The sequence below is a fragment of the Hypomesus nipponensis genome, chromosome 11 (assembly GCF_054491055.1).
Source record: "Hypomesus nipponensis isolate SF chromosome 11, ASM5449105v1, whole genome shotgun sequence".
NCBI classification, from domain to species: domain Eukaryota; kingdom Metazoa; phylum Chordata; class Actinopteri; order Osmeriformes; family Osmeridae; genus Hypomesus; species Hypomesus nipponensis.
In genome coordinates, this window is record NC_140371.1 from 9830591 (window position 1) to 9855633 (window position 25043).

At 45.5% G+C, this 25043-nt stretch overlaps 1 protein-coding gene across 3 annotated transcripts; it reads left to right on the top strand.

The window, feature by feature from the left end:
• LOC146268014 (serine/threonine-protein kinase MARK1-like) lies at nucleotides 1-24925 on the top strand. Of its 3 annotated transcripts, none has more exons than XM_084709122.1 (18): nucleotides 1-304; nucleotides 6021-6221; nucleotides 9616-9669; nucleotides 16184-16232; nucleotides 16363-16428; nucleotides 16800-16870; nucleotides 17986-18042; nucleotides 18253-18489; nucleotides 18634-18753; nucleotides 19574-19673; nucleotides 20030-20142; nucleotides 20227-20416; nucleotides 21093-21274; nucleotides 21458-21549; nucleotides 21761-21910; nucleotides 21995-22246; nucleotides 23096-23140; nucleotides 23326-24925. In XM_084709122.1, exons 1-18 carry the CDS (start codon nucleotides 254-256, stop codon nucleotides 23663-23665), a joined length of 2370 nt encoding a protein of 789 aa, XP_084565248.1. In that variant the 5' UTR covers nucleotides 1-253; the 3' UTR covers nucleotides 23666-24925. The 3 variants fall into 3 exon arrangements, with proteins under 3 accessions (XP_084565248.1, XP_084565249.1, XP_084565250.1); XM_084709123.1 differs by having other exon boundaries at nucleotides 20227-20380; XM_084709124.1 differs by lacking the exon at nucleotides 23096-23140 and having other exon boundaries at nucleotides 20227-20380.
• The last annotated feature ends 118 nt before the right edge of the window (nucleotides 24926-25043 follow it).

Below are 25043 nucleotides of genomic sequence, written 5' to 3' on the forward strand. Positions count from 1 at the left end.
GCCCTTTCCCTTTCAGTCCTGTCTATCGACCGAGGAAGTACACCTGCTCGCAACGAGTAGATTAACTGTATATAGCACCACCGGGCTGTGCGCATAACGTGATGTTGTGGTAGAAGGACTGTTATTCATGTTTGCAGCAAGGGTAAGAACGGTATCGGGGATGTAGAGGTAGAGAAACCGCTCTCCCTATCGGATCGAACCGCCACTGCCCTGCCCAGTCTGCTGCATCGCTAAGCGGCCTAAAAAGCACACGATGTCGACAAGAACGCCGTTACCGACAGTGAATGAACGTGATACAGAGAATGTAAGTAAATCATATTGATAAACGTTATAATGCAGAAGTGGTCATGCATTGTATTGTTCATTGTAAACGAAACGAACTGATAATGAAGCTTGGACGTTTACCAAACCTGTCGGCTAGAGAACACCTTTGATAAGTTATCATTTAGGGAGGTATCGCACGATCGTTCGGAAATTGGACCTACCTTATAATAAATGTAGTTTTTGGGACATGAAGGCTTTACTAGCCTATAGGCTACGCATTAGGTATGATTTCTCTAAGACACAGAAGGCAAGGAAACGGGCAGAGGTTGCATCGCAATGTAGCTTATTCTTATGTTGTAAATATTAACACCCTATACTATAGGGTGTTAATATTTAGTGTGTACTTCTGGGAGGCTACCTGCGAAACTTGCCCTTCAGCATGTTGTATTTGAGGTCCTGTTGAAGCACTGTCTTTTAACCAGACAGTCTTTACCCACGAATTGTTTATGATGTTGCACTTAAAAAATATGTGTTGCACTGTACCTGATAAATTGACCGTTTCTTAGTTCTAACCACCGAAATGCAATTAGAACGATGCTCTTGATTATCTGCTGTATGCAATATAAAACGTACATTTATAAAATGTACATGAAGCAATACTATTTACACGCTATTCTGTCTTGATTTGAGCTGGTTAACGCTTGCTTTACTGTTGTGGTTTGGTCTGAGCCTGCCTGACCCTCAGGGGTGATATCTAGTGGGCATGTTGCTGAAATTACATATGAAGAGAATGAATGAGTGTTCGTTATGAATAACTTCAGATTAGGGCAGTAACCCCAGTTCTCTGACAACATGTGAGGTATCCCTGCCCTCAGAAACTTAAATTACACTATGCCAGCCCGGATTGGCTGAAAGTAAAGTACATGACCATGGAGGCGGGACCTCCCCTTTAATAGGACCATTTGGACACTGTCAGGTCATTCAAAATAAACTGAACTTCTTTCTTGCTTCATGCAAGGATGGTGATCTTAGAGCGTCCAGGAGGCTCACTTGGTAGTCACCACTAAGGCAAAGGCCATAACATAGGGGCCCGGGTTCAATACCAGATTGGGTTATTTCATGCGTGTCTTTCCTTATATTTTTCCCTGCTTTCCTGTCTTCAACTATCTATAACAACTGTTTCTAAAAAGAAAGATGAAGGGAGTTATCTGGTAAGATACCTTACTAATCAGAGAACGGAACCTTTCTAACCAAAGATGGTGTAGTGACATCAAGCTTATAGAACTTCAAAAAGGAATGAGGCCTATCTGCCACACATGGCCAAGACAGCCATTCCACAGGGGGGAATGCACTCAAAGACCAGCGGAGGTACTAAGACCCTTACTAGCGTAAACCAAAGAAATTGCCCCCACTATCCAGTGAAAAAGGTTTTGCTTGACCTTAACCCCTGTGAGGCGCTGCCCAAGACAAACACAGTTGATCAGACTCCCTGTACTCTGTCCCTGTACTCTGTCCATATAAGCACACAAAGCACAGGCATAGAGTAGCCTATGCAACCATTGTTGTTCCAAGGATGAGAAGGATGCTGGATAAAATGCTGTAAAATCAAGGGAAACTCACCCAATGAGCAAATGACCTTAGTGATAAAAATGGGGTTAGGCCATAGCAAAACCCAAGCATCATCAGAGCAAAACGTTTGCTTGAAGAATGTACTGGAAAGGCATGGATATCACTGCCCTGTTTGGAAGATACAAAGGTTAATGGCACAGCCGTCTTAAAAGATCAGCCATGTGTACCTCTAACGGTGGCGTGACCACATCTGTCACACTTGTACATGGAGTTCTAGCACACTGAAAAGCCTTGTAGCCAGAGCACTCTTGGAGTCCAACAGTATCCATGTTCAACCTCTCACAGGCCAAGCCCAAAGAGCTAGTCTGTCCAGATGAAGGTGGAATATTTTCCATTGTGCCTGAGATTTTAGGTCGAAGCATAAAGATCCATGACTTGAGCACTGAAGTGCTTCCATACCTGACTGACTATCTATGAAAGTTTCCATTCCCCATACAGACAATTCTCTCTGGACAGCAGGCCCACCTCAAGATTCAATATACTGGTAACATGAGTATCTCTCAGTGACAAAAAAATGTACACCGCTCCACACTATCAGTTTACATGTGTAAATGTTGGTAATGCAGCCCCAATTTCTTGTTGACCACAGCCGGATTGTCTGTTCTGACCAGGACATTGTGACCTCCCAAAAAAGGAGAAAATGGCTCATAGCCAGAAAAACATCAGGGAGTTCTAAGCAGTTTATGTGCATGGAAAAGAGATTGGGTCCCCATCTCACATTCACACCCCTACCTTGTGAGTGGTTCGCCAGCCTCGTGCAACACATTAGTTGTGATCACCTTCCTGACCATAATCACACCCATTAAATTGTCCTCCACAACATTGCACAACATCGCCAGAAATCGAGCAACATTATATAATGTAAGGTCACCATGATGCTGCCAGTGTCCAGGGTCCAGCATGACAAACACAGCACAGAGGTGCCCTTGAACTGGCACTCTGGAATAAGCTCAAGTGAGGATAGGGATCAGGAGATAGATAGGAACCAGCCCCCCATGGGGTTGTTCCTGCCTCTTCAGCAGTGATGGCATCATCACAGCACTAATGGCATACTGTACCATCAGGTTGCCCGCTGCAGCTTTTTCCTTGGCAGGGTAGGATTAAAGGCTGTGGGATGTCTCTCGGTCACCCCAGGGGAAAAAGGCTTCCTGGCTCAAGACCTCTGGGGGGTTTTGGGCCTATGTTAACCCTGGCCCCCAGGGACCTGGGTACCTGGGGGTCTTGAAGGCAGGGGGACTCTGCATGACACTGCCTAAGCAATGGTCTGGCACGGTAATGGGGGAGCCCTGGTGGGTTATTTCCTCGGTAGAATTGGAGCGCCTCCCCCTCTTGTCTTCTTCTCACACCGTTTCTGCATGGTGGTAACTGCAGAACCAATGAGGTCTGTGAGGTCAACCGGGAGTCCAACTGTCCTCCCTATTCCCCACAGAGACAGGCTTTACATTTACATTTAGTCATTTAGCAGACGCTCTTATCCAGAGCGACTTACAGTAAGAACAGGGACTTTCCCCCGAGGCAAGTAGGGTTAAGTGCCTTGTCCAACTGCCTTGTCATTTGGCATGGCCGGGAATCGAACTGGCGACCTTCTGATTACCTGCCCGATTCCCTAACCGCAGGCTTTGCAGCCTGGGCTGAAGGAATCCTCCTCACCAGAATACTCAGAAAAGAGAATAGCCGACGCCTTATGGACGCAGAGGCGTTGTCTCCCTCATGCAGAACGGTCCGTATGAAGGCTGCAAGGCCACCATCATCCAATTCATCCAGCAACAGGGAGGAGGGGCGCTGCGTTGAGCTGGTCACCCCAGCTAGCGCCAGCCATAGCTCCGTCTCTCTCCGGACCAACTGCCAGGCCCAGTTGATCCTTAGTGGTGGAAACCTCCATGTTAGGATCCAGTTTGGACAGGCAAACTTGGCACGCTATTCTACACCACTATTTCTGGGGAAAATTGCACAGTGGTTGCAAGAGCCCCTAGAGTCAATCGGTAGGTGGACACGTCCCCTGATAGGCAGCACACACATACCGTTATTACTGCATGTTCCACCTGCATATTCCCGCAAGAGCAGAGCCATACTGGAAACGTAGGCTTATTCTCAGTCAAACTGGCAGAAGAATCTTTGGCAGCCATAACTCATGTGTTATATTCCTTGTGGAAAATAAAATCTAATCAGCTAATAAGCATAGTGGCTTAAATGTACCCAACTAACCTAGTGGTCAGGTAACTAGGCTAGTTTTTATTTATCAATATGTCAATGCTACATCTTATAAATAACTATACTGATGTTTTCCTCTCCTGGTAAATTTGTAAAGTCATCCTTTGTGCTCTCAGACCATGTCTTAACCACTCACCACAGACATGCAGAATAATAACATCTAATAATATCATCATAGACAGTTTCTCACTGGTAAAAGATATTCTGACTGGGGCTGGGCTTTGCTGCTCGATCACTGACAGTTGCCTAACCGGCTAGCTTAGCATCACAGTGTGCTTAGACAGCTATCTTAACCTCCACTAGCATATCGCCTCAAGGGCTGCTAGCTGACTAACAGTATTGCATAACTGCTTGGTACTCTTAAGAGATGAGATGGTTTTAGTGCTGAAAGAGAAATGTTATCAATGTTGGTTTTATAGCACTCTGTATGCCTGTGTGTGTGTGTGTGTGTGTGTGTGTGTGTGTGTGTGTGCGTGCGTGTGTGTAAGAGAGACAGACAGAGAAAGTGAGTGAGTGGCTGAGGAGGAAATAACCCTAGAATAGATCTGTGCAAAGCTGATGAAAAGCAGCAAAGCCACTTAAGTCGAGACATCTACAAGCTTTAGATAAAGACAACACAGCTGCTCAATCTTACTAGGAAACAGGCCAACTTCCATACCTTTAGTGCTGGGTTTGTAAGAGATAGTGTAATGGTATTAAACTGGAATCAATGCTGCTACTGCACACACACACACACACACACACTATGGAATGCCTGTGTTTGCCTGTGTGGTTGGCCCTCTCTCTGGATGTACTGTTGCCTAGCTCACATGACGTGGTCTACACCTAGCGTGGTGTAGTGTTTCCGTGGTGAAATGGGAGCAGGTGTACCTGGGTAACCAGACCATGGGGTTTATTCTCGGAATGGGTGTGGTACACAGAAGCAGAGGATCGTTGTATTTTTTGACCTGGAGTGAGATCCACAGCTGTGAAGAGCAGTGGCCTATAGTTCTCCTAAAAAGGGGGTCCATCCTTATTGAGCAATATGTGCACTATACAATGCTAAATCATTTAGAGATTTTAATATCATTTTATATTGGTGTATATTGGCGTGGGTTAAATCTGACTGGTGCACATTGTAGTACTTTGCCCCAAAATGCAGCATTTCAGGTCTGAGCAAGGACTTTGCAGTTGGTAAAGTTGTAATGTATTGAACAAGGAAGGCAACACACTAGGGCCGCACAATCAATCGATTTTCACGATTTTGGCTTCCCACGATCAAATTTGCGCGATCGAGCGATATTTAAAATGCGTCATTCCGTTCATAGAATCAAAGTGGTTTTTTTTGCTTGCTAAAATATTTTTACACTATGTAAAATGTAAAATAGTGCCCTGTTGAAGTTTTGCTACATTTTTAAAATTATATTCTATCTTTATTTTTATTTATTCTTTAAGCAGATGCACTGAATTTTGGTGAATAAGAGGACTTCTATTTTATTTTGATGGACAAATTAGTAGGAATGTAGGATAATGGGTGTAAATCAGGTATAATGTGACAACAACATTTGTGTTGGTTAAAATCAACTAATAATCGTGATAATTAATCGAGATCTCAATATTGATCAAAATGATCGTGATGATCATTTTGGCCATAATCTTGCAGCCCGACAACACACACACACACACCCAAAGACGATGGGTCACTGGAATCAGATCACCTCTCCAGTTTAGGAAGTGACTTAACGCCGTAATCTCTGATTGCACAGAGAAGCATTTGGCACACTGGCACAACCTTCTCAAACCAGTCTCCATAACTACTGTTAGCTTTTGCAAACCTGTGACAGAAATTCAGTGGAAACCTGAATTTGACCTGTGTGTATGGAGGCTAAAAGCTTGTGTCTCAGGATGTTACTGATATCCACATGTCATTCTTCCAGCACTCATCGGTGGATGGATTCACAGACCCACCTGCTCCTCCAGCCAAGTCGGCCAGCCGCCACAGCCTTGCGCGCTGCCGTAGCTCCCTCACATCCACCGAGGAGCAGCCCCACATTGGCAACTACCGCCTACTCAAGACCATCGGCAAGGGTAACTTTGCCAAGGTCAAGCTTGCTCGACATATCCTGACCGGACGAGAGGTGAGAAAGAAAGCTGTCATTTAAGCATTTCAGAGTAGGCGCCCAGCTAGAGAGACCAAGAGCAAATGTTATTGATGGATGCCTTATCTATCAGATAAAGTATAGTTTAATGTATTCATGTTAGACTAAGTGTCCACATACGTAACTGATTTTGCGGGGTTGCTTTAATTTCTTTTAAATTATTTGGCTTGTTCATCCGCTAGAAACCAAATAAAGTTAAGTAGTCTGTTCGTTGGAGGTAGCCTACTGATTTGTAGATAATGCTTTTGTCCCAGTTACCATCCTTTTTGGTCTTTCAACTACTCGCACAACCGATACAGTATGCCTAAGAAGGCATCTTAGTAAGGTCAAGTTCCAATGACCTCCCTGAATAGAGATGAGGCTAACCTTCCCTGTCCTCGATACAGACCTCCTGCTGTGACATAGTAGTGATCTGCTGAGGTCATGCAGAATGGTCTATCTATATATCGATCTATTTCCCTTTCTGCCGGTGTCTCTCTCTGTGTCTCTCTATCTCACACATACACACATGCATGCACACTCTCTCTCTCTCTCTCTCTCTCTCTCTCTCTCTGTCTCTCGCATACACACACGCATACACACACACACACACACGCATACACACACATACACACATGCAGCAGTGACCTGACAGGGTGATGGACAGCCAGAGTCAGGGCGTTCGTAATTAAAGATCCTGTTTCCTCAGTGAGGGAGAGGTGACCTGAGATCTGCTCACTGCTTCACTCAGCAGGACTTGCTCCAGCATAGACATCTCCCAGGGTACTGCACCAACTTAGACTACAGAGCATATGCCAGGTGCTCAGAAAAGACATAGATAAGATTATGAACGGATAGACATAGTCAGTTTAGTTGTTCTTGTCTGTTTCTTGTCTTTGTAAATATCAGTACATTTTCTTTTAATGTAATTTATGGACATAAAAAGGAAACAAGTTTGAAGTGTGTGCTAATTCTAATGGCCTTAGAAGCTATCCACAGCTTTGTACAGAAGAGAGCTCTTATGGATTCATCTAGATGCACAGAGCGAGGCAGCCTGCTCTGTCTATACACACTTACTATATTTTGTCAAAAGACAGGAAATGTAAATGACCAATTACTACTGATGAACAAACTCCCCCACCACTGTACATATGTTGGTCTGCGGTACTGTTCTAATATTAATCACTGAACACCTTGTTTGTGCATTGGTGGAGTTGGGAGGGGATGTGGCAGTCATTTGGATTTCCTTTCTTTTGAGACCCGATCAAAAGAATGTGTTTGTAGTTTTTTAATGCAAGTATATAATGGAAACTTGTGAGGCAGTAGATCAATGTTGGTAAACTACGGATATTAGCTATTCTATAGCTATAGAATAGCTAATAGATATCTATATTCTATAGCTATTCTCATTGCTGGCCTTTACATTTACCCAGCCCAGTCACAGTCGTCGTCGTCGTCGTCGTCGTCGTCCCCGTCCCCCCCCTGTGCACCCCTAAGGAGGGGTAATGCAGGAAGGAAGGCACCACACCACACGAAACGATGCAGTGACTCACCTTCCACTTCTGTCTCTGTCCTTCCCGTGTGTCTGTTTGTGCCTGCACGGCCGGCATAGGGCCTTGAGCATATGGACCATGTGTTACGAGGGGACTGAATAATTAACAGTGATGCACGTTTCCCTTCTGTCACAGCGCGGCTGAATAATTCACCCTCCAACCCAGCAGACCCATTAGCCACCTCAGTGTGTGCATGTGTGCGTGCGTGCGTTGGTGTGTGCTGGTGTGTTCATGTGCTGGTGTATAAGAGTGTCTTGGTGTGTGGCTCCTGTATGTGTTTGTGTGTGTGCACTTGAGAGTTGAATCGGATCCGATCCACAAATAACATGTTAGAGACAACCAGCTATCAAGATACCAATAAAGCTTGAATAAAGAGAAACAGAATGACTTGAAATTTGAAATGACATTTTTCAAGGGAGCAGAACGCAAAGACACACACCCACTTACACACACACACACACACACAGTGTGTACATAAGGCTATCCTCCAGCGCCGTCCCTGTCCGGAGGAAACAGGGGCGCGGGGGGGGGGGGGGGTGATGTCTGTCTGTGCACCTGCCCACCTAAGACAGCCTTGAAATAGACACCACCTGCACTCTGCCTGTCTCTCCACAGCCGCCCTCTGCTAGCTGCTCTCTGTCTGTCTCTCTCTCTCTCTCTTCTTTCTCTCTCTGTCTCTCTCTCTCCTTCTCTCTCTCTCTGTCTCTTGTCTCTTCCTCCTCTGACATCTAAAGAGAGAGAGAGAGAGAGAGAGGGGAGTCCTTTCTGTCTCTTTTCCCTGGTTGTTGTCTCTGTAACCCGAACCGTATTTATTCCTTCGTGTAGATGTGAGTGATCAGCAGCTCTGCATGTGGCATTGCTTGCAGATTTTTTCAGGGGAAACCCTGATCTCGTCGCAGAACGCTGAGTACATCTATTCAAGTGTTGCCATAGTGATGACTCAGCACTTCTCTGACTGGGGAGACCTGGCCAGGAGCCAAGGCCCCTCCTCCAGTGAAGCACACCAGTGTGTCTGCTGACTCTTGAAGGACTTCTAAAGCGAATAAAGCTAACGCCTGTACATGCATTGAAGTTGGCCTTTTTTCTTAATTTCAAGACAATTGTTAAGAGATGTTTTGTGTTGCTGGTTATCCTCCTGAGAACATAAACAAGATGTCTAATTCTAACAGCTCTCTGCCATAACTCAAACTACGGCAAACCATACCGTACAAACAGATCCAACACCTCATTTTTATGTGTACATTTTTCCCAGCTCATGAAGATTAAGTAAGAGTTAGGATGGAGCGATTGGAGCTTGACGAAGGTAATCATGTGTATCTGTATAGGGAAAGGGACTGTAATGTGTGAGAGAAACAGGTTCACCTGCGGGACTTGTACAATGATGATTTAGATGGATGAGCTCAGACCATAGGCCAGATAGACCAAGGCAGCATGCCAATAGTCATCAACCCACCCTTAGTCTGCGGCACACAGGAATGCACACTCTAGTTTGTCCCCACAATCTGCTGTCTTTACCGAGTGAAAGATACTGTATTTATGCCTTGTTAAAAACCTTTTTTACTCTCTCTTCCACCCCCTCCCTGTAGTTCTCCTCCTAGTTTCCTTAGCTTTGTTTGTGTTTTGCATCAAAGCTGTGTCACAACGCCAAGATGAAGGAATCTCACTTTGACATTCTCCTGGAACTCAAACGACTTTCCAACTGCAGAACAGAGAAATGGTGTCCATTCATTCATGTAGTGTCTTATACATGCACTGAGCACACTTTGTAGACCAAAAGCAAGAACCAAAAACATTGTACTGTAACATCATCTGACTTGTCATCTACTTCCTTTCTATCACAGGTGGCTGTGAAGATCATTGACAAAACCCAGCTAAACCCCACTAGTCTACAGAAGGTAAGACATGATGGAGAAACACTAAGGAAGAGAAACTACCGTATGTCCAGACTGTAACACTACTGAGGTGCAGCTTTTTTTGAGGGAGTCTGGCTTTTGCTTGTGAGCATGTTTCAGGTCCATTAGACTTGCTTGGCCATCTTCGGGGTACAGTTTGTCAACAACTGTCTGTTTTAGATCTCTGAATATGATGTTTAGCAGAATGTCTCACACTCATGCAGGGTGGTTAATCTTGTGGGTTTATCCCTCTAAATCTACCTCCATCTGACTGTCAATTACTCCTAGTTACTGTGGTAGTTAACCAGACAGAGAAGTTTAGACTTGTTTTCCTACATACTGAACCAAAATCCAGATTGCTCTGCTGAAGACAAACTTGTACACAGACATGCAACATCCCTTGCACACACTTCACTGTTAAGTATTCACTTGCTTGCGCATGCTGTACACTTGCACTCGCACACACACATACATACACACACACCCACACACACACACACATGCACTGGCAAGATGAGAAATCACTCAAATGTGGGTCCTTGAATACAAACCAAACTGCACTTCTGAGAGGATGAAACAAGACATTCTTTGTGTTTGTCCTGTCAGCTATCGAGGTGGTTGATAGTTAAAACACCTAACAAAGTTAGTCTGTTTTAGCCTCAACGTGTGGGTAGTGTTGCTCTCTATCTATCTCTCTCTCTTTTATTCCCCCTCTCCCTATGTCCCTCTCTCCTTCTCTACCCCTCCCCTATCTGTTTCCTCCCATCCTGTAACTGACTCAATGGAGTGGGAGAACATTGATGCAGCAGGTCTGTGGTGCAGGGCCAGGCATAATGACAGAATAATAACAACCATTACCTTCTCAAAATGGCTGCCCTGTCACATTGATGTGAACGGGGGAGAGAGGAAAGTGCTCAATGAGTGTCACTCCACTCAATGGGGGGAGCGAGAGCAGCCAGGTAATCAAACAGGGGGTTAATTGGATGGTTGGCTGAGTGTGAACGGCAGGTATGACTCAGAGAATTACCATGGTTTCCTCAAAGCTGTGAAAACAAGCACCGGCACCTCCACAAGTAGTGCTTATCACGTTCAAACACACAGAACCAAAATAGGCATAAACCATTGCCGAATAATATATTCAAATTAATATTAATAATCTAATTTTGGTGTTCCAGCAAATGAGCATTTGCATGTGCTGAAAGGTTTGTACCTCCAGTGCAATGGAGGCCTTTTGTTTCACTGTCTCTTACTCTTGATGTGTGAAGTTTAGGTGTTGGGTCGGTTATGTTCTGCCCAGTTTGTTTCAACTTTTTTTTCTGACAGTATAATTGTTTAATTCCAATTTTCTGTCATTGTGGATGGTTGGGCAGTATTTTAAGAACCATGAGAGGCAGCTGTGATCTTATCTATTTATGGTGCTGTTGGTGCTATCGGTTGGTGTGGTAACAGACTCACTACAGACTGGTGCTTTATTCGTTTCAATTTTTTCATGAGCGAGAGAACCGATTGCGGCCCTGGCATTCATTATTCATCGTGCCCTCTGATGTTGACCGTAGCTTTGTTCGAGTAGGGGTCAGACTGTATGGCTCTCGCAGGGCTGCTTCTGTCAAGAATGTGTGTGAGTTTACTGTAAGTGTGTGTTTGTATTTGTGTGTCTGTCTGTCTGTGTCTGTCTGTCTGTCCATCAGGCGCCCTATCTCCTCTGCACATAGAGCCCTCCCTCCAGGCCTTTGGTCCCTCTCTAAGGCCCTTTCCCTAGACAGACAGACGCATTATCTGCAATGCAGACACTGGGCATTAAAGGCTGCTCTCGTTTCCTTCCCCTTTATCGAGCCTTTTATTGACTCCTGGGCATTTTATCCTCTCTTAAGCCCTCTATATGCTTCGGGTGGTCACCCTGACATTGGACCTTGCTTAGAGCTGTTGTATGCATCCCATAGTAGTATTAAGCTGTTGTTTACACTGGAGGATTGAGGTGACAAATATGAGTGTTTGTATGTGTGTTTGGGTATGTGTATGTATGCGTGTGTATGTTCCTGAGTGTGCGTGTGTGGGTGGTTGGGGGGCGGGCAGATTGGCATTGACTTCATTCCCACAGACAAGTCTTTCCTTTGACTCTGGGTTGAGTGGTTAGCGGTGAGAGGTGGCCATGGCAAGAGACGGCTTCCAGTGGTGACATTTCAGTTGCTTCCTTCCTCTGCCAGGACAGTGCTGCTGGGAGAACAGAGCGAGTAAAGGGCCGAGGCCCTGGCCTGTACTAGGAGGGGCAAAACTTGATCGTTATGCTTTCAGATCAGCTCACCACTTGCTGTGCTTTGGGTCCGGTCTGATCCAGTTTGGTTGGGTCTCTCTCACACCCTGTACTGTTGAATTTTCTTTCATATCAAAATGCCACTGATCTCTCTTTTTGCAGGCGTCCAGAGCCGGGCTAGTGGGGCACACCATCTGGCTCTGTGGGCACAGCCAGAGCACAAGGCAATGAGACACTCACACCCACATGCACACGATCATCGCACACGCTCATGCACACACTCACACACACACACACACACACACAGCTCTAGAGATGCTGAACTTGAGCTTGGTAAGGGGGGTTCAATATGGCCTGGGCCTAACCCATATCTCATCCTTCAGCCATAGTTTTGGCAACACTTCATACACATACTTACATAAATTCACACATCACACACTCACACACACACACACACACTAATCTGTAACCAGTTGAGGAAGGGCCCTGGGTCCTCGAAGCACCAGCCAAAGCACACTGAGAAGAGAAGAGAGGAATCAGAGAATCTGTTTTTGTGATGATTTTGGCCAACCTGGGCTGGTCTGTTTGAGAAGAGGGGCGCTGCCATAAGATGCTGACCTTGTTTTTGATCGGTTCCCATTATGCTGATACACATTGTATATATCTGGGTTCAATAATAGTAGATATAAAATAATATACTGTATATAATATACATACAATACATTTGGGTTAGAATGCGCTGATCCTGAGTCTGTCCTTGGGAGGTTGGCTAGTGGCCGTGGCTCGGATGGTGAGACCAGGAAATGAGCTCAGCTGCGTTCCCAGGTCACCTCCTGGGATCCGCCACAGGAAACGCCTCACATATCAGACGCGGTTGTTGACAATGTTGTTTATTTGTTACATTTTTCTCAACATTGCATGCAAAAAATAAAAGCTCCGGCTAATCCCCTCACAGCTGAGCCAGAAACTCCCACCTCGAAGCATCTTTCTATCTCTTCATGTCTCATCACCTTAACCCTTTACTTTTTCCTGGCCTATCATTATTTTCTTTCGTTCTTTGATTATGTGTCAGAGTAACAATCTTTTACGGTACCTCGTACCCACCTTTCCCCCCTTATCTGTAAACAGTCTATTTTTTCTATTTTTTCCTATTCTCTAGACCCTGTTGAAAAAGACTCAGTTAAAGGGATCTCAGTTAGGTAGCACATCGAGCCAGTACAGGGCTAGCTCTTACAGGGTAGCTGACACATTATGACCTTGCAGATGGAAAATGCATACTCAGCTCGCCTGGTGGAGAAAAGAAAGGGCGGTGTTTAATAAGAAGTCAGAGTACACAGTACGATCCAAACCTCCCTCACCTACATCTTCTTCTACATGACCACAGGACTGTGTTAGATACATTATCTTTTTCATCCCCCTGTTTTGTCTCTACAAGCCAATATTTAGATATACATTTTGTGCACTCTCACACAGTTTTGAATCGACAGTATGTATTTCCTATCAATTATATTTCAGTTTTATTGTTGTTATTGATTAAAATGAAAACCTATGCCAAATGTTTCCAGAATAACTATGCATATTTGGAACCATTTAGTTAAAGGTTTGATGATTTAAATTGATACTTTAACACATACAATATTACATACATACAATAATCTAATTAATAATCTTAAAAAGAATTAATCTTTATAGATACATTTTTTGATTGTTTGCATCTGCTGCTTCTTTCTGTAACCAATGGAAGAGTGCCTCACAGGGGGTCAGGCTCTCCTAATGGCTGTTACATCTGTTTGTCTTATGGCTGTCACTCTGCATTAGCCAATGAGAAATCAGGATACTCAAGGGGGTGGGAGAATTCTGCTCAGACAAGGGGAACGTGATTGGACAGATGACTATGTCTGGAGTGACTCAAATAAAGACACAGGGAAACAATGCTCTTTCAAGCACCATTGACAAAGACTTTGTCTGACTGGATGTGGAAGATTTAATAATGACTCTCGGATGTGTAGTTTGTGAGTTATAGCAGAAGATTGAGAAGGACACTGAGAGGAACAATGAAGGGAAGAGAGAGACAGAAAGAGTTCAAGAGAAAGACCTCTCCTCTCTTCGCTGCAGTGTTCGAGGAGGGGGGTAGGGGGTACTTACAGCCAGGCTGTGACGCACTATTGCAGCCGGGGACAGCAGGACTGGGACGTGTGTCTCTGGTTGAATGTCAGGGAAGCACGTCTCTCTGTCCTCTCTCTCCCCCTCCTCTCACTTTCTGTCCCTCCTGTGCAAGTGCTCACACATACTACGCTACTCATTCTTTCATTAATCCCTGTGTTGAATGAACAGCTGTGTTGCTGTGACTGAAATAACCCTCGGCCACCACGTGAGTCCAGAGTGGAGGGACCGTCTGAATTGAGCTCCTATTCTCCCAGAGTATGAGGACAACATAGCTGTAATTAAGGCCAGTTTGGGAGTCTGGGTGCCTCTGGGTCGCCGGAAGTAGGTCAATGGCACACTTGATGCAGGGGCATTGTGTGTGTGTGTATTGACGGGTACACTGCAGCCCTACAGTGTGTGACTTCAAAAAAAGTTATCCATCTTCTTTATTGCAAGTTGAACACACTTCCAAAGGCAGTTTGTCCTGATCTTGGTTGACAGCAGATCCCTGTCAGGTTTGTGGCTCGTCTGTAGTGCCCCAGGCAGGACATGCGATGGCAGCTGGCTTAGCAGTCAGACTGGCTGGCTTTGTTTTGTTGTTGTTGTTGGTGTTGCTGTTTTCTCCTGCCCTCCACTACTCGGCTTCCTCCTTTTGTTTTCAAACGGCTGTGCGCGTGCCTCTCCTGTGAGCTCTCTGGGGGGGGGATGACGCAAATGAAAGAGGAAGACATAGAGGGGGGAGAGAGAGAGAGCAAGAGTGAGAGAAAAAGGATGAAAGAGTGGAAAGATAGAAGGAAAAAGACAATTGGAGACAAAGGGAAAATAAGGGGGGTAGATACAGAAGAAAAGGGGTAGAGAAAAGGATAGACAGGAAAAGAGAGAGTGAGAGAGGGGGAAAGCGTAGGAACCTCTACTTACAGACCATTACTCAATGAGCACACAGAGGACCTCTGCCCCCAGGGATGTCTGGATCATGTGTGTCGACACGTGTGCTTACTAGCCAGCCTACCCCGCATGTGGGCTGGGGTTTGCGCGACCATTAAGGCCTGTGTGCATCCGAGTGTGATGGTGTGACACAGTATTGGAAGGTATCTCGTCAGTCTCCGTGTTTTCGTCCAGTTCCTCCAGGTATACTGGGAAACCTCTCTCTCATGTAGGAGCTTTATTTATAGCACTGCTCTGCCCTCTATATAGGGAATTCTCTGTGTGTGTGTGTGTGTGTGTGTGTGTGTGTGTATGTGTATGTGTGTGTGTGTGTGTGTGTGTGTGTGTGTGTGTGTGTGTGGTGGATGGAGGGTAGTGTGCATGACTTAGAAAGATAGGGGGGTGTGGATCTGTGTGTGCGGAGGATGGGGGTGTGTGGATGCGTGTCCCTGCATCCAGCAGCATGCGAGTGGAGTTGAAAGCAGCCTAGTGAGTCCCAGAGAGCAGTGCCGGCTCACGTTGTAGTAATGGCTGTGTTAAATGACCCAGGAACGCTTTCTGATCCAGCACTTACGTAAGGCCCAAAATGCCCATACGAGAAGCTACGTCCGCAAAGGAATCCCACACATTCATACACACTTCCCCATCATTCACACACACCCACACTCCCCCATCCTCCACACATACACATATTCACCGCTGCATGCAAAAGGTTGACTCTTGTCTCTGGAGTTGGATGAGATCCTTTTCATGCTTTTCATTTGGACCGTAGGGTCAAATTGGATTGATAAGAAGACATGGGATTAGTGCTGCTCTTTCATAATGAACTGGCCGGAGATCTTACAGTAGCATGACATAAATTGATCTACAAATCCCCATCAGATGTTTGTTGGCCATCTTGTCTTGTTAAGATGATTATAGTGAGCAGCAGGAGCCGGGTGGGCATACTGTCAGTCTGTCCTGCCATACTCAGGAGGGCAGGGTGGGTATCTGAGGAACTGCTGGCTGGCTGACTGACTGGCTAGTTCTGTAGGCACAGTACAGTAAGAGGCTCTGTAATGCTGCTTGTTCTCTGTGTAGGACAGAATTTGGAGATTTGATTGAGCCCAGATGATTGTGTGGGTGTGCGTGCATGCAGGTCTGTGACATTTCACTCTGACAAAATGTCAACCATCTTCTTTCTTTTAATACCCACAGCTTTTCAGGGAAGTCCGGATTATGAAGATACTAAATCATCCAAATATAGGTTGGTCTAAGTTTGTACAAAAAATACACGCTAATTCTACTTTTAGGAAACTATATATTGTAGGTTTGACTTCAAGGATACTTCCTGGATGCACTGTCTAATTCCCTCTTTCCTCCTTCTTTCCTCTAAGTTAAGTTATTTGAAGTAATTGAGACAGAGAGGACGCTGTATTTGATAATGGAGTATGCAAGTGGAGGTGAGTACACTTTATTGTGCACCAACATCCTTAGTCTTAGTACAGTATTCCATGCAAAAGCTAAGTTAGGGAGTAGGGCACTCCGGCTCCGCAGGTTTATACTATTGAAGTTAGGGCAGAAGGACATTGTCTGCCATATGGTTGTCTATGGGACCCTCCTCAATATTGTATGCCCTGGTGTGTGTATGTGTGAAAGCAGTGATAACTACTTTAATAATGATGATGATAATGATGAGCATTTGTATGATGATTATGATAAAATATTAATCTGATTATGATTATGGATATTATAATGGTTAAAACAATTATTGCTCTGATTATAATGGTTGTCATTATGACGATCGTGTTTAATCTTTACTTACTTCTTCCAGGCGAGGTATTTGATTACCTAGTGGCTCATGGGAGAATGAAAGAGAAGGAGGCCAGGGCCAAGTTCAGACAGGTGAGTCTCTAACCTTTTTTTTTTTTTTTGGGGGGGGGGGGGGGAGAGTTTATGATGTAATGAACATATGTAATTTACTGTCAAGTAAGTTACAAGTGCTGACAGATAATTACAGACAAAAACTTGAAAATGCAAAATTCCTAAATGACTCTGGTAGAAGTGTATGATGATGCTACAACTGCTTTGGTGATGGGCTCTTACCTGACACCTAGTGGTCAAGTTACTATTTTGAAGAGCATGACTCGACAGACTGAAATTGAGTGTACCTACTTTTTCTTACTGGGTAGATTAGCAGCCTCTAGAGTTGAGAAATGGAGATTCTTTCCATGGGAATTTTGGGGAATTTATTTGAGTTTTCAAGAATGATTTTGCAATTACTTGTACGTTGTCTTCTCTTTGAACCTTAAAATCCTGTTCCTGGATCTGATCAATCTAGTGGACATGTCCAAATTGGTTGAAGATTTACAGAAATGCCATTAGATAGGGGTGTTATCATACATATAAATAAATAATACATAAATAATAAAATATAAATATGTTGGGAATTCTCAAATAACCTGTGTAGCTTATTGTTACAGAAATAGGAGAGATAAATAAATAAATGTCTTAATCATATCCCATATTTTATCCATATTTCAGATTTTTTCCCCCACCTTATTCTGATAACTTCCTGTGACACACTGTCTAAGGCTGACTCAGCGGATGCATGTGTGGCACTGCGCGGGTGGTGGGTGACATGGGTGGTGTGTATATCAATGATGAGGCAATGTGTGCCACAACACGTCCATTTGAATGATAGCCTCTTTTGGCAGATTACTCGTCCATCTGTCATAGCAACAGACAATTCAGTGGGTAATGCTATAGATTTGGCAAATGCATTATTGCTGCCATAAAAATACACCATACTCTCCCATGCACACAAATGGAATAGAAAGTTGTGAACTTCTGGCGAGCATTATGTCATGTCCTATGGGGGCTGTGACCACACATCCAGCAGTAGGTACTAGACTGTTAGATCTAGGCCGGCACAGTGAACACATGTGAGACTTCAAAGAATGGTCCAGATGGCTCTCGGCGCCCATGATAAATCACCCCTGTGTGTGTGTGTGTTCCAGATAGTGTCTGCTGTGCAGTACTGTCACCAGAGGAGGATAGTGCACAGGGATCTGAAGGTAGGAGTCAGCCTTATGGAATCAACAGATTGCCACGTCACATGAAATACATTCCATACAACCTCCTGTGTATTTTGTTTGAGCTCTTTTCTTCGTTCTTTCTTCCTTGCCCCTTGCCCCTCCTCCTACCATACACACACACACACATACATTCACACGCCCACACACAACTTTTCAACCCCCCCCCCCCACACACACACACACACTTAGGCAGAGAACCTGCTCCTGGACGCAGACATGAACATCAAGATCGCAGACTTCGGCTTCAGTAATGAGTTTACGCTGGGCAGCAAGCTGGACACGTTCTGCGGCTCCCCTCCCTACGCCGCCCCGGAGCTCTTCCAGGGGAAGAAGTACGACGGGCCCGAGGTGGACGTCTGGAGCCTGGGGGTCATCCTCTACACCCTGGTCAGCGGATCACTGCCCTTCGACGGGCAGAACCTCAAGGTGTGTATGTCTGTGTTTGTGTTTGTGTGTGTGTGTGTGTGTGTGTGTGCGTAGGGGGTTCTGTTAGGTGGACATCGAGGAAGCCTGTTAACATACTCATCCCTCTGTGTCCTTGGCTGTACTTGTGTCTGTGCTGTTATGCAGGAGCTGAGGGAGAGAGTTCTCAGAGGAAAGTACCGGATCCCGTTCTACATGTCTACCGACTGTGAGAACCTGCTGAAGAAGCTGCTCGTGCTCAACCCTGGCAAACGAGGAAGTTTGGATGTAAACATATATAAATACACACACGCTCAGAATATTGTACTTTGTTAAAAATACAAAATAAAACGTAATAGAGGGTTATTGAAGGAAGAGGACCCTTCTCCACACTGGACAATACTGACTTTAATTTCACACAGGGTAATGAACTCAGTAGGTTTTTGTGTATGTCTGAGTGTTTATCTTGGCTCATGTGTGTGGGTGTACGTGTTTGTGTTTGTATGCAGTCGTGTGTTCTGGAATGTGCTAATCTTAGAGTAGTGTGTTTCGCTCTGTACCGCTCTCTCCTCCTCTGACTCATCCCTCAGCCCTCCCACTCACCACACCAACCCCTTCCTGTCTGATGCTAACCCACTCTTTCTGTCGTTCCAGCCAATGGCTCAACTCAGTTTTATTGGCCCACAGTCCTTTGTTTCACCCTTCTTTGCCTCTAATCTTCTCAAATATGAACCTTATTTCTAATCCTTAATCTTGTGCACCTGTCTGCCTTGGCGCCTCACAAATCAACCAGATAGAGATTACACTGATAAAGACAAATAAGAGATCAATGTGAGATTGAGAGATTTTATGATGATGACTAGTGCCTTATCAACCCAGATTAGTACATAATAGAAATACATTATCAGATGTTTTCATTGACATGTCTAAGTATCCCTTTCGAATAATTTCAATAATTCACACTTAAACCAAACTGTTCCAACGGGATTTTATGTGCATATGGCTTGGAATGGAATTAAAAGGGGAAATAATTCATCTTAAAATGACATCTTCAAGGAACCTTATCCTACATGTTGAGGGTGCCTAAATATGACTCTGTTCCCTACAGCAAATCATGAAAGACCACTGGATGAATGTGGGCCACGAAGAGGAGGAACTGAAACCCTACCACGAGCCTGAGACTGACTTCAACGACTCGGCCCGGATAGGTGTGTGTGTGTGTGTTAGTGAGATAAGGAAATAAAGTTGGTATGGTGATGGATGTGGTCTGAATTAAGCATACCTCCTTGATTGATATACAGCAATATGCACCCAATAATTCATGAATATTGTCTAATATATGTATTTTTTGTCTTCTGTATTTGTGCTGCAGTAGTGCAAAGAGCAATTTTGCCAAAATGTTTGTTTAGTATTTTAATTTCATTATGTCTTAAAGCATTTTTGCTTAAATGTTATTTAATTTGATTGTGGCTTAGACCATTTAACAGTACCTTATTTATTAGGTATGTTTTTCTCTGAAGGTTGTCATGGTTAAAGTCAATCTGTCCCCATGTGTGTGTGACAGAGCTGATGGTGACGATGGGTTTCCCAAAGGATGAAATCACTGAGTCTCTTCTGGGCCAGAAGTATGATGAGGTCATGGCCACCTACCTCCTGCTGGGGAGGAAAACTCCAGAGGTCAGCACACCAAAACCCATAACCTGTTCATTACTTCATGCATTATCACAGTATTTTGTAATTGTGTGTTTTCTGTGTGTACAGTTCGAGGGCAGCGAGTCCCAGTCCAACAGCAACTTGGGCCTGCGACAACGACCCACTAGCGAACTCAACACCAGCTCCAGCCAATCACCTACCCACCTCAAGGTCACACGCAGCATCTCAGCCAATCAGAAGCAGCGGCGCTACAGTGATCATGGTGGGGATGATGATGATGATGTCATAGAGAAGCCAAGTAAAGTACCAGTCGTCCCTCCCGGCTCTGAGAGTGCTGAGGCCTTCTGGGGAGGGAGAAGTTGCCCAGAGAGACAGATCTAAGAATAGTCCACTCTCCCTCAGTCCCACTTTAACTTCACGTATGTGTCAAGGAGACATGCAATGCTGTCATCAAATCGGAATGTATGGCCAGTTAGGATGCTCAGGACCTTGAGGGTAGGACTAGAAGGTGTGTCCAGTTTGATTTCAACCAGAACTAGGTGTGGACTTTAGAGACAGGCCTGTCTAGAGATTGAGTGTGCTGCTTCCAAGTTCTGGTTCTGGAGCAACTTTCTCCCTCTCCTTGTCGGCGCATGGTGCCTGGTGCCATCTACTGGCTGCCTCCCTCCCTGCAGCTTTCTAAATAATGGCACCTCAAAGCATGAATGGAGAGAAGAGCTTTGCTGTGTACTTGCTTTTCTGGCTTCTATCTTCACACAGTCATTTTCTATAGGGACATTCTGGTATCCAGTACACACACGTGCTTTAGGTTATGGCTGTCGTTTGTTTAGCATGTGCAGTTGTGTGGCAGTCTGTGCCCGGGCATTCTCTCCCTCAAAGTCACTGTGTTTAGCTTGCAAATACTGTAAGATTTAGTAGAATCAAAGTATGTGCAAAACTGTAATTTGATGTGTGTGTGTGTGCGTGTTCTCCAGTGGGTCCGTCTGTGCCCCCTGCCGTGTCGTACTCTAAGCGCGGTCAGGCCCTGAGTGTGGAGAGTGACCACCGGGAGGAATGGGACGGGGCTCGCAGGCTGGAGCTGGCATCCTCTAAGGGGGATGTCGCAGCCTCGCCGTCGGGGGTGCAGGAGAGGAAGAAAGTGACCAGCGCCGTGGGGGTAAGACACGCACGCCAACGGAGTCCTTGATGTCACATTTGGATGTCGCTGGGATGTGGTCTGGGATGTTAAGATGGCCTCTCTTCTGCTGTGTTTTTTCCTGCTTTCCATTCGTTTCTCGTTTTTCTCCACTCTTCTTTTCTCCTGTCTCCACCCCTCCTATCCCGTCATCTTCTGATTCAGACTAACGGAGGAATGACTCGCAGGAACACATATGTGTGTGAACGGACCTCCACGGACCGCCACTCTGCTATCCCCAACGGCAAAGACAGCAGGTGGGCAGCCGACATTGCCACCAGTAGCTGATTCCTATTGATTACTGTCTACTTTGCTTACTTGGCTGGGTATTCTGACCACATCAACCATTGCTGTCTCTGTTTTTGTCCCTCCATTTGTCTCCCTCTCTCTCTCTGTCCCACATCACTCACCTTCTTCCTTCCTTCCTTTCTCTCTCTTTTTCTCTCTTTCTCTCTCTCCCTCCCTCAGTCTAACCGAGGTGTCTGGTAGCTCCCTGTCTGCCTGTGGGTCTGCACTGAGCTCCACGCGGCCTCGTCACACCAAATCCATGTCGTCATCAGGACACCCGTCCAAGAGCGCGCTGCCCCCTATTGACGACAACAGTGAACTCAAAGCAGGGTGAGCTCTATCGGCACCATTTGAAACGCACCTGGAATGACTAAGGTGCCCTTTTTACACATTGTGTGTGTGTGTGTGTCGCAGTTCCTCTGCGCGGGGGCCGCCCACCTCCCCGTCCGTCCATAGCATCAGCACCCCGGAGAAAAACCGCTTCCCGCGGGGAACCACGAGCCGCAGCACCTTCCACGGCGCCCAGCTTCGAGACCGCCGCAGCGCCACCTACAACGGCCCCCCTGCCTCCCCCACCCTCTCCCACGACACGGGGGCTCTGGCCCAGCAGCGCAGGGGCACCTCCACGGGCATCATCAGCAAGATCACCTCCAAGTTTGTCCGGAGGTCAGTCGAGTCGTACCGTCTGGAGCCACACAGGGCGATGCTTCCACTGTCATTCATGTCACTCGTAAACTCTCTCTCTCCCTCACACTCTCTGGAGTTCCCTGACACTCACATGCACCCTGTTTCTAATTTAGCTTGCCACTCAGCACCTTGCACTATGCACTCATTTGTAAATGGCCACTGCCCATCTATAGAACAGCCAGTGTTCTGTGACACCTTATTACAGTCCCACCAGTAGACTCACCAGCAGTCTTCCTTTGCTTCTCTTCCTCCGTAGAGCTATGTCTTTCAGGGCATCCACGAGGTAGGACAACACAACGATGCCTGGTCCTGTCCCCATTACTGTAACTCTCTGCCCACTGTCTCCTGAGCCACTGTGTCCTTGCCTCTTTTATGTCCTGTCTTGTGCCCACTCCCTTATAGCAACATCCTCTTTGGTCTTAAACCCTGCCCAACAGCCCGTCACTGCTGGTGTCCAATCCTAAATGGGTGCATGTAAATTGTCTGACGCTGCTTCCTTGTCAGGTCTGAACAGGTGGATGGTGGAATCTTCTGCTCCACAGTTCTGTCATATTAGTAGAGATTTGTGAATAGGACATAGAAAGGGGGACATACTGTATTTAGACTACTGCCATGCAGCTAACCCTTGTTTCTAACACTTTGCCACCTCAACTGTGCCTTGACCCCTGACCCTGGTACCCCTGATGCACAGTAGGAGTGTCCCTCCCTGGCATGACAACCCAAACCTGAGGATGATGATGATATTGAAGGGTTAGATGTGATGGACATACAGAGCTAAATGCACAAAGCTCCTTTTTTCGTGCATGAGCTGTTTTCCTGGTGTTTCAGGCTTCCTAGTGAGGGAGAGACCAGCACCAGGACAGAAACACCCAGGTGAGACCTCCAAACCAAAGAATATCTACCGTACAGGCTAGGGGCATCAAATGTTTTTTCCTTCAACTTCAGCTTTGGTCTCTCTTTTGCTCCTGTCTCTGTCTCTCATCTCTCCCTCTCATCTCTCCCTCTCTATCTTTCCCTCTCCCTCCCTCTCTCTCTCTTTTCTCTCTCTCTCTTTGTAGGAGTGCGTCTGGGGAGACCAAGGATGACGGCTCCTCCAAGCCTCGCTCGCTGCGTTTCACTTGGAGCATGAAGACCACTTCCTCCATGGAGCCCGCCGAGATGATGAGGGAGATCCGGAAAGTTCTCGACGCCAACAGCTGCGACTACGAGCAGCGGGAACGCTTCCTGCTCTTCTGCGTCCATGGCGACGCTCGCCAGGACAACCTTGTCCAATGGGAGATGGAGGTGTGCAAGCTGCCTCGACTATCCCTAAACGGAGTGCGCTTCAAGAGAATATCGGGCACGTCCATCGCCTTCAAGAATATAGCCTGCAAAATCGCCAACGAGCTCAAACTGTGACGGAGGGATACAACAGTGGTCAGAGTTTCCGTCATGACTAAGACCTCACACAGCACTTGGAGGAAGTCGCCTTTCAGAATCAGGGTGGAATTTAGGCTAGTGCTGGGCAATGCTGGCCTTGAATGTACAGGGCAGTGGGACACAGAGATACTGCTATTTTCACCTTTAGCAGAGGGGAGCAATGGCCCTTCTTGTCCATCTCACTCTCTGTCTTTCTCTCTTCCTCTCTCTGTCTTTCTCTCTTCCTCTCTCTCTCTTTCTCTCTCTGTCTATCTCTTTTTCTCTCTTTGTATCTCTCTCTCTCTCTCTGCCAGATGAACCACTGCCCTCTTAGTTGAACTCATTCATGTAAAACATGCAGTATGCAACTTGAAGATGACCCTCCCTGCAATAATCTTTTGCATCTTTTGTAAGAGCATTATAGAAATCTACTCTATTACGCTGAACGTACATGTAACTGAAGCAAGCTAAATAGGCGCTTTTCCACCTGTATAAGCAAACATCAGCTACAGTACCTAACTGAAGCTGTGTAATATACTGTACTGAATGCAAAACATCTGCAGGTACTGTAATGTATAATGGTTTTAAATTCTGTACAGAGCTTTGTCTGAAATTGTGTCATTTTGGGGAGATTCTTTCCTAATATCGTTGATATCTGTTAGAATATGTTTTCCTTTTGCTCTGTGAGTTTTTTTTAATTCATTTTTTTAAGACCTTATAGTGTTTTTAATTTACAGTAAACGAGCACTAAATTATTTGTGGGAAGCTGAGGGACATACAGTATTACGCTCACCTTCTCCCCCTAGCCACGCTGAATTGTACCACATAGATTAGTGTAGAACATTCAGTTGAAGCAGATAATGTGTTCACTTTGGTTCTATTGAGTGGTAGGTAGGTAGGGCATCAGAACAGCCTGCTGCTATTGCACAACCTTTCCAGGGTGACACTGTATGAACGTGAGTGTGTTCGAATTTATTTTATGATGGTTTGCAATCACACAGAGGCAAGGGTTGAAATGATCAGGGTTGGTTACAGGTATACACAGTAGGTTGTATATCGGGTTCAACAAATGTATGTTAAAAGTTGATTCTGGAAGCCTAGTGTAAAAATGGTGTTGAGCCTCTGTGTGGATGTGACTGCACAGGCACGTGTAGATCTCTTTGCTTGTGCTGGCTCATTCTAAGCAAATATTATTGTATTTATTCCATTACATTCTGCTTGTAATGTGCTGCTTTGTAAAATTGAGGCGTGCACTTTGTTGGAGCAAATAAAAAAAAGATTTTATTTGTTTGTACTCTGCATTCGGTTTTCACACTTATTCCAGTAATACAGTATCATTAAATTGAAGTTTGACTTTTAAGGACAAATGTGCAGAAGT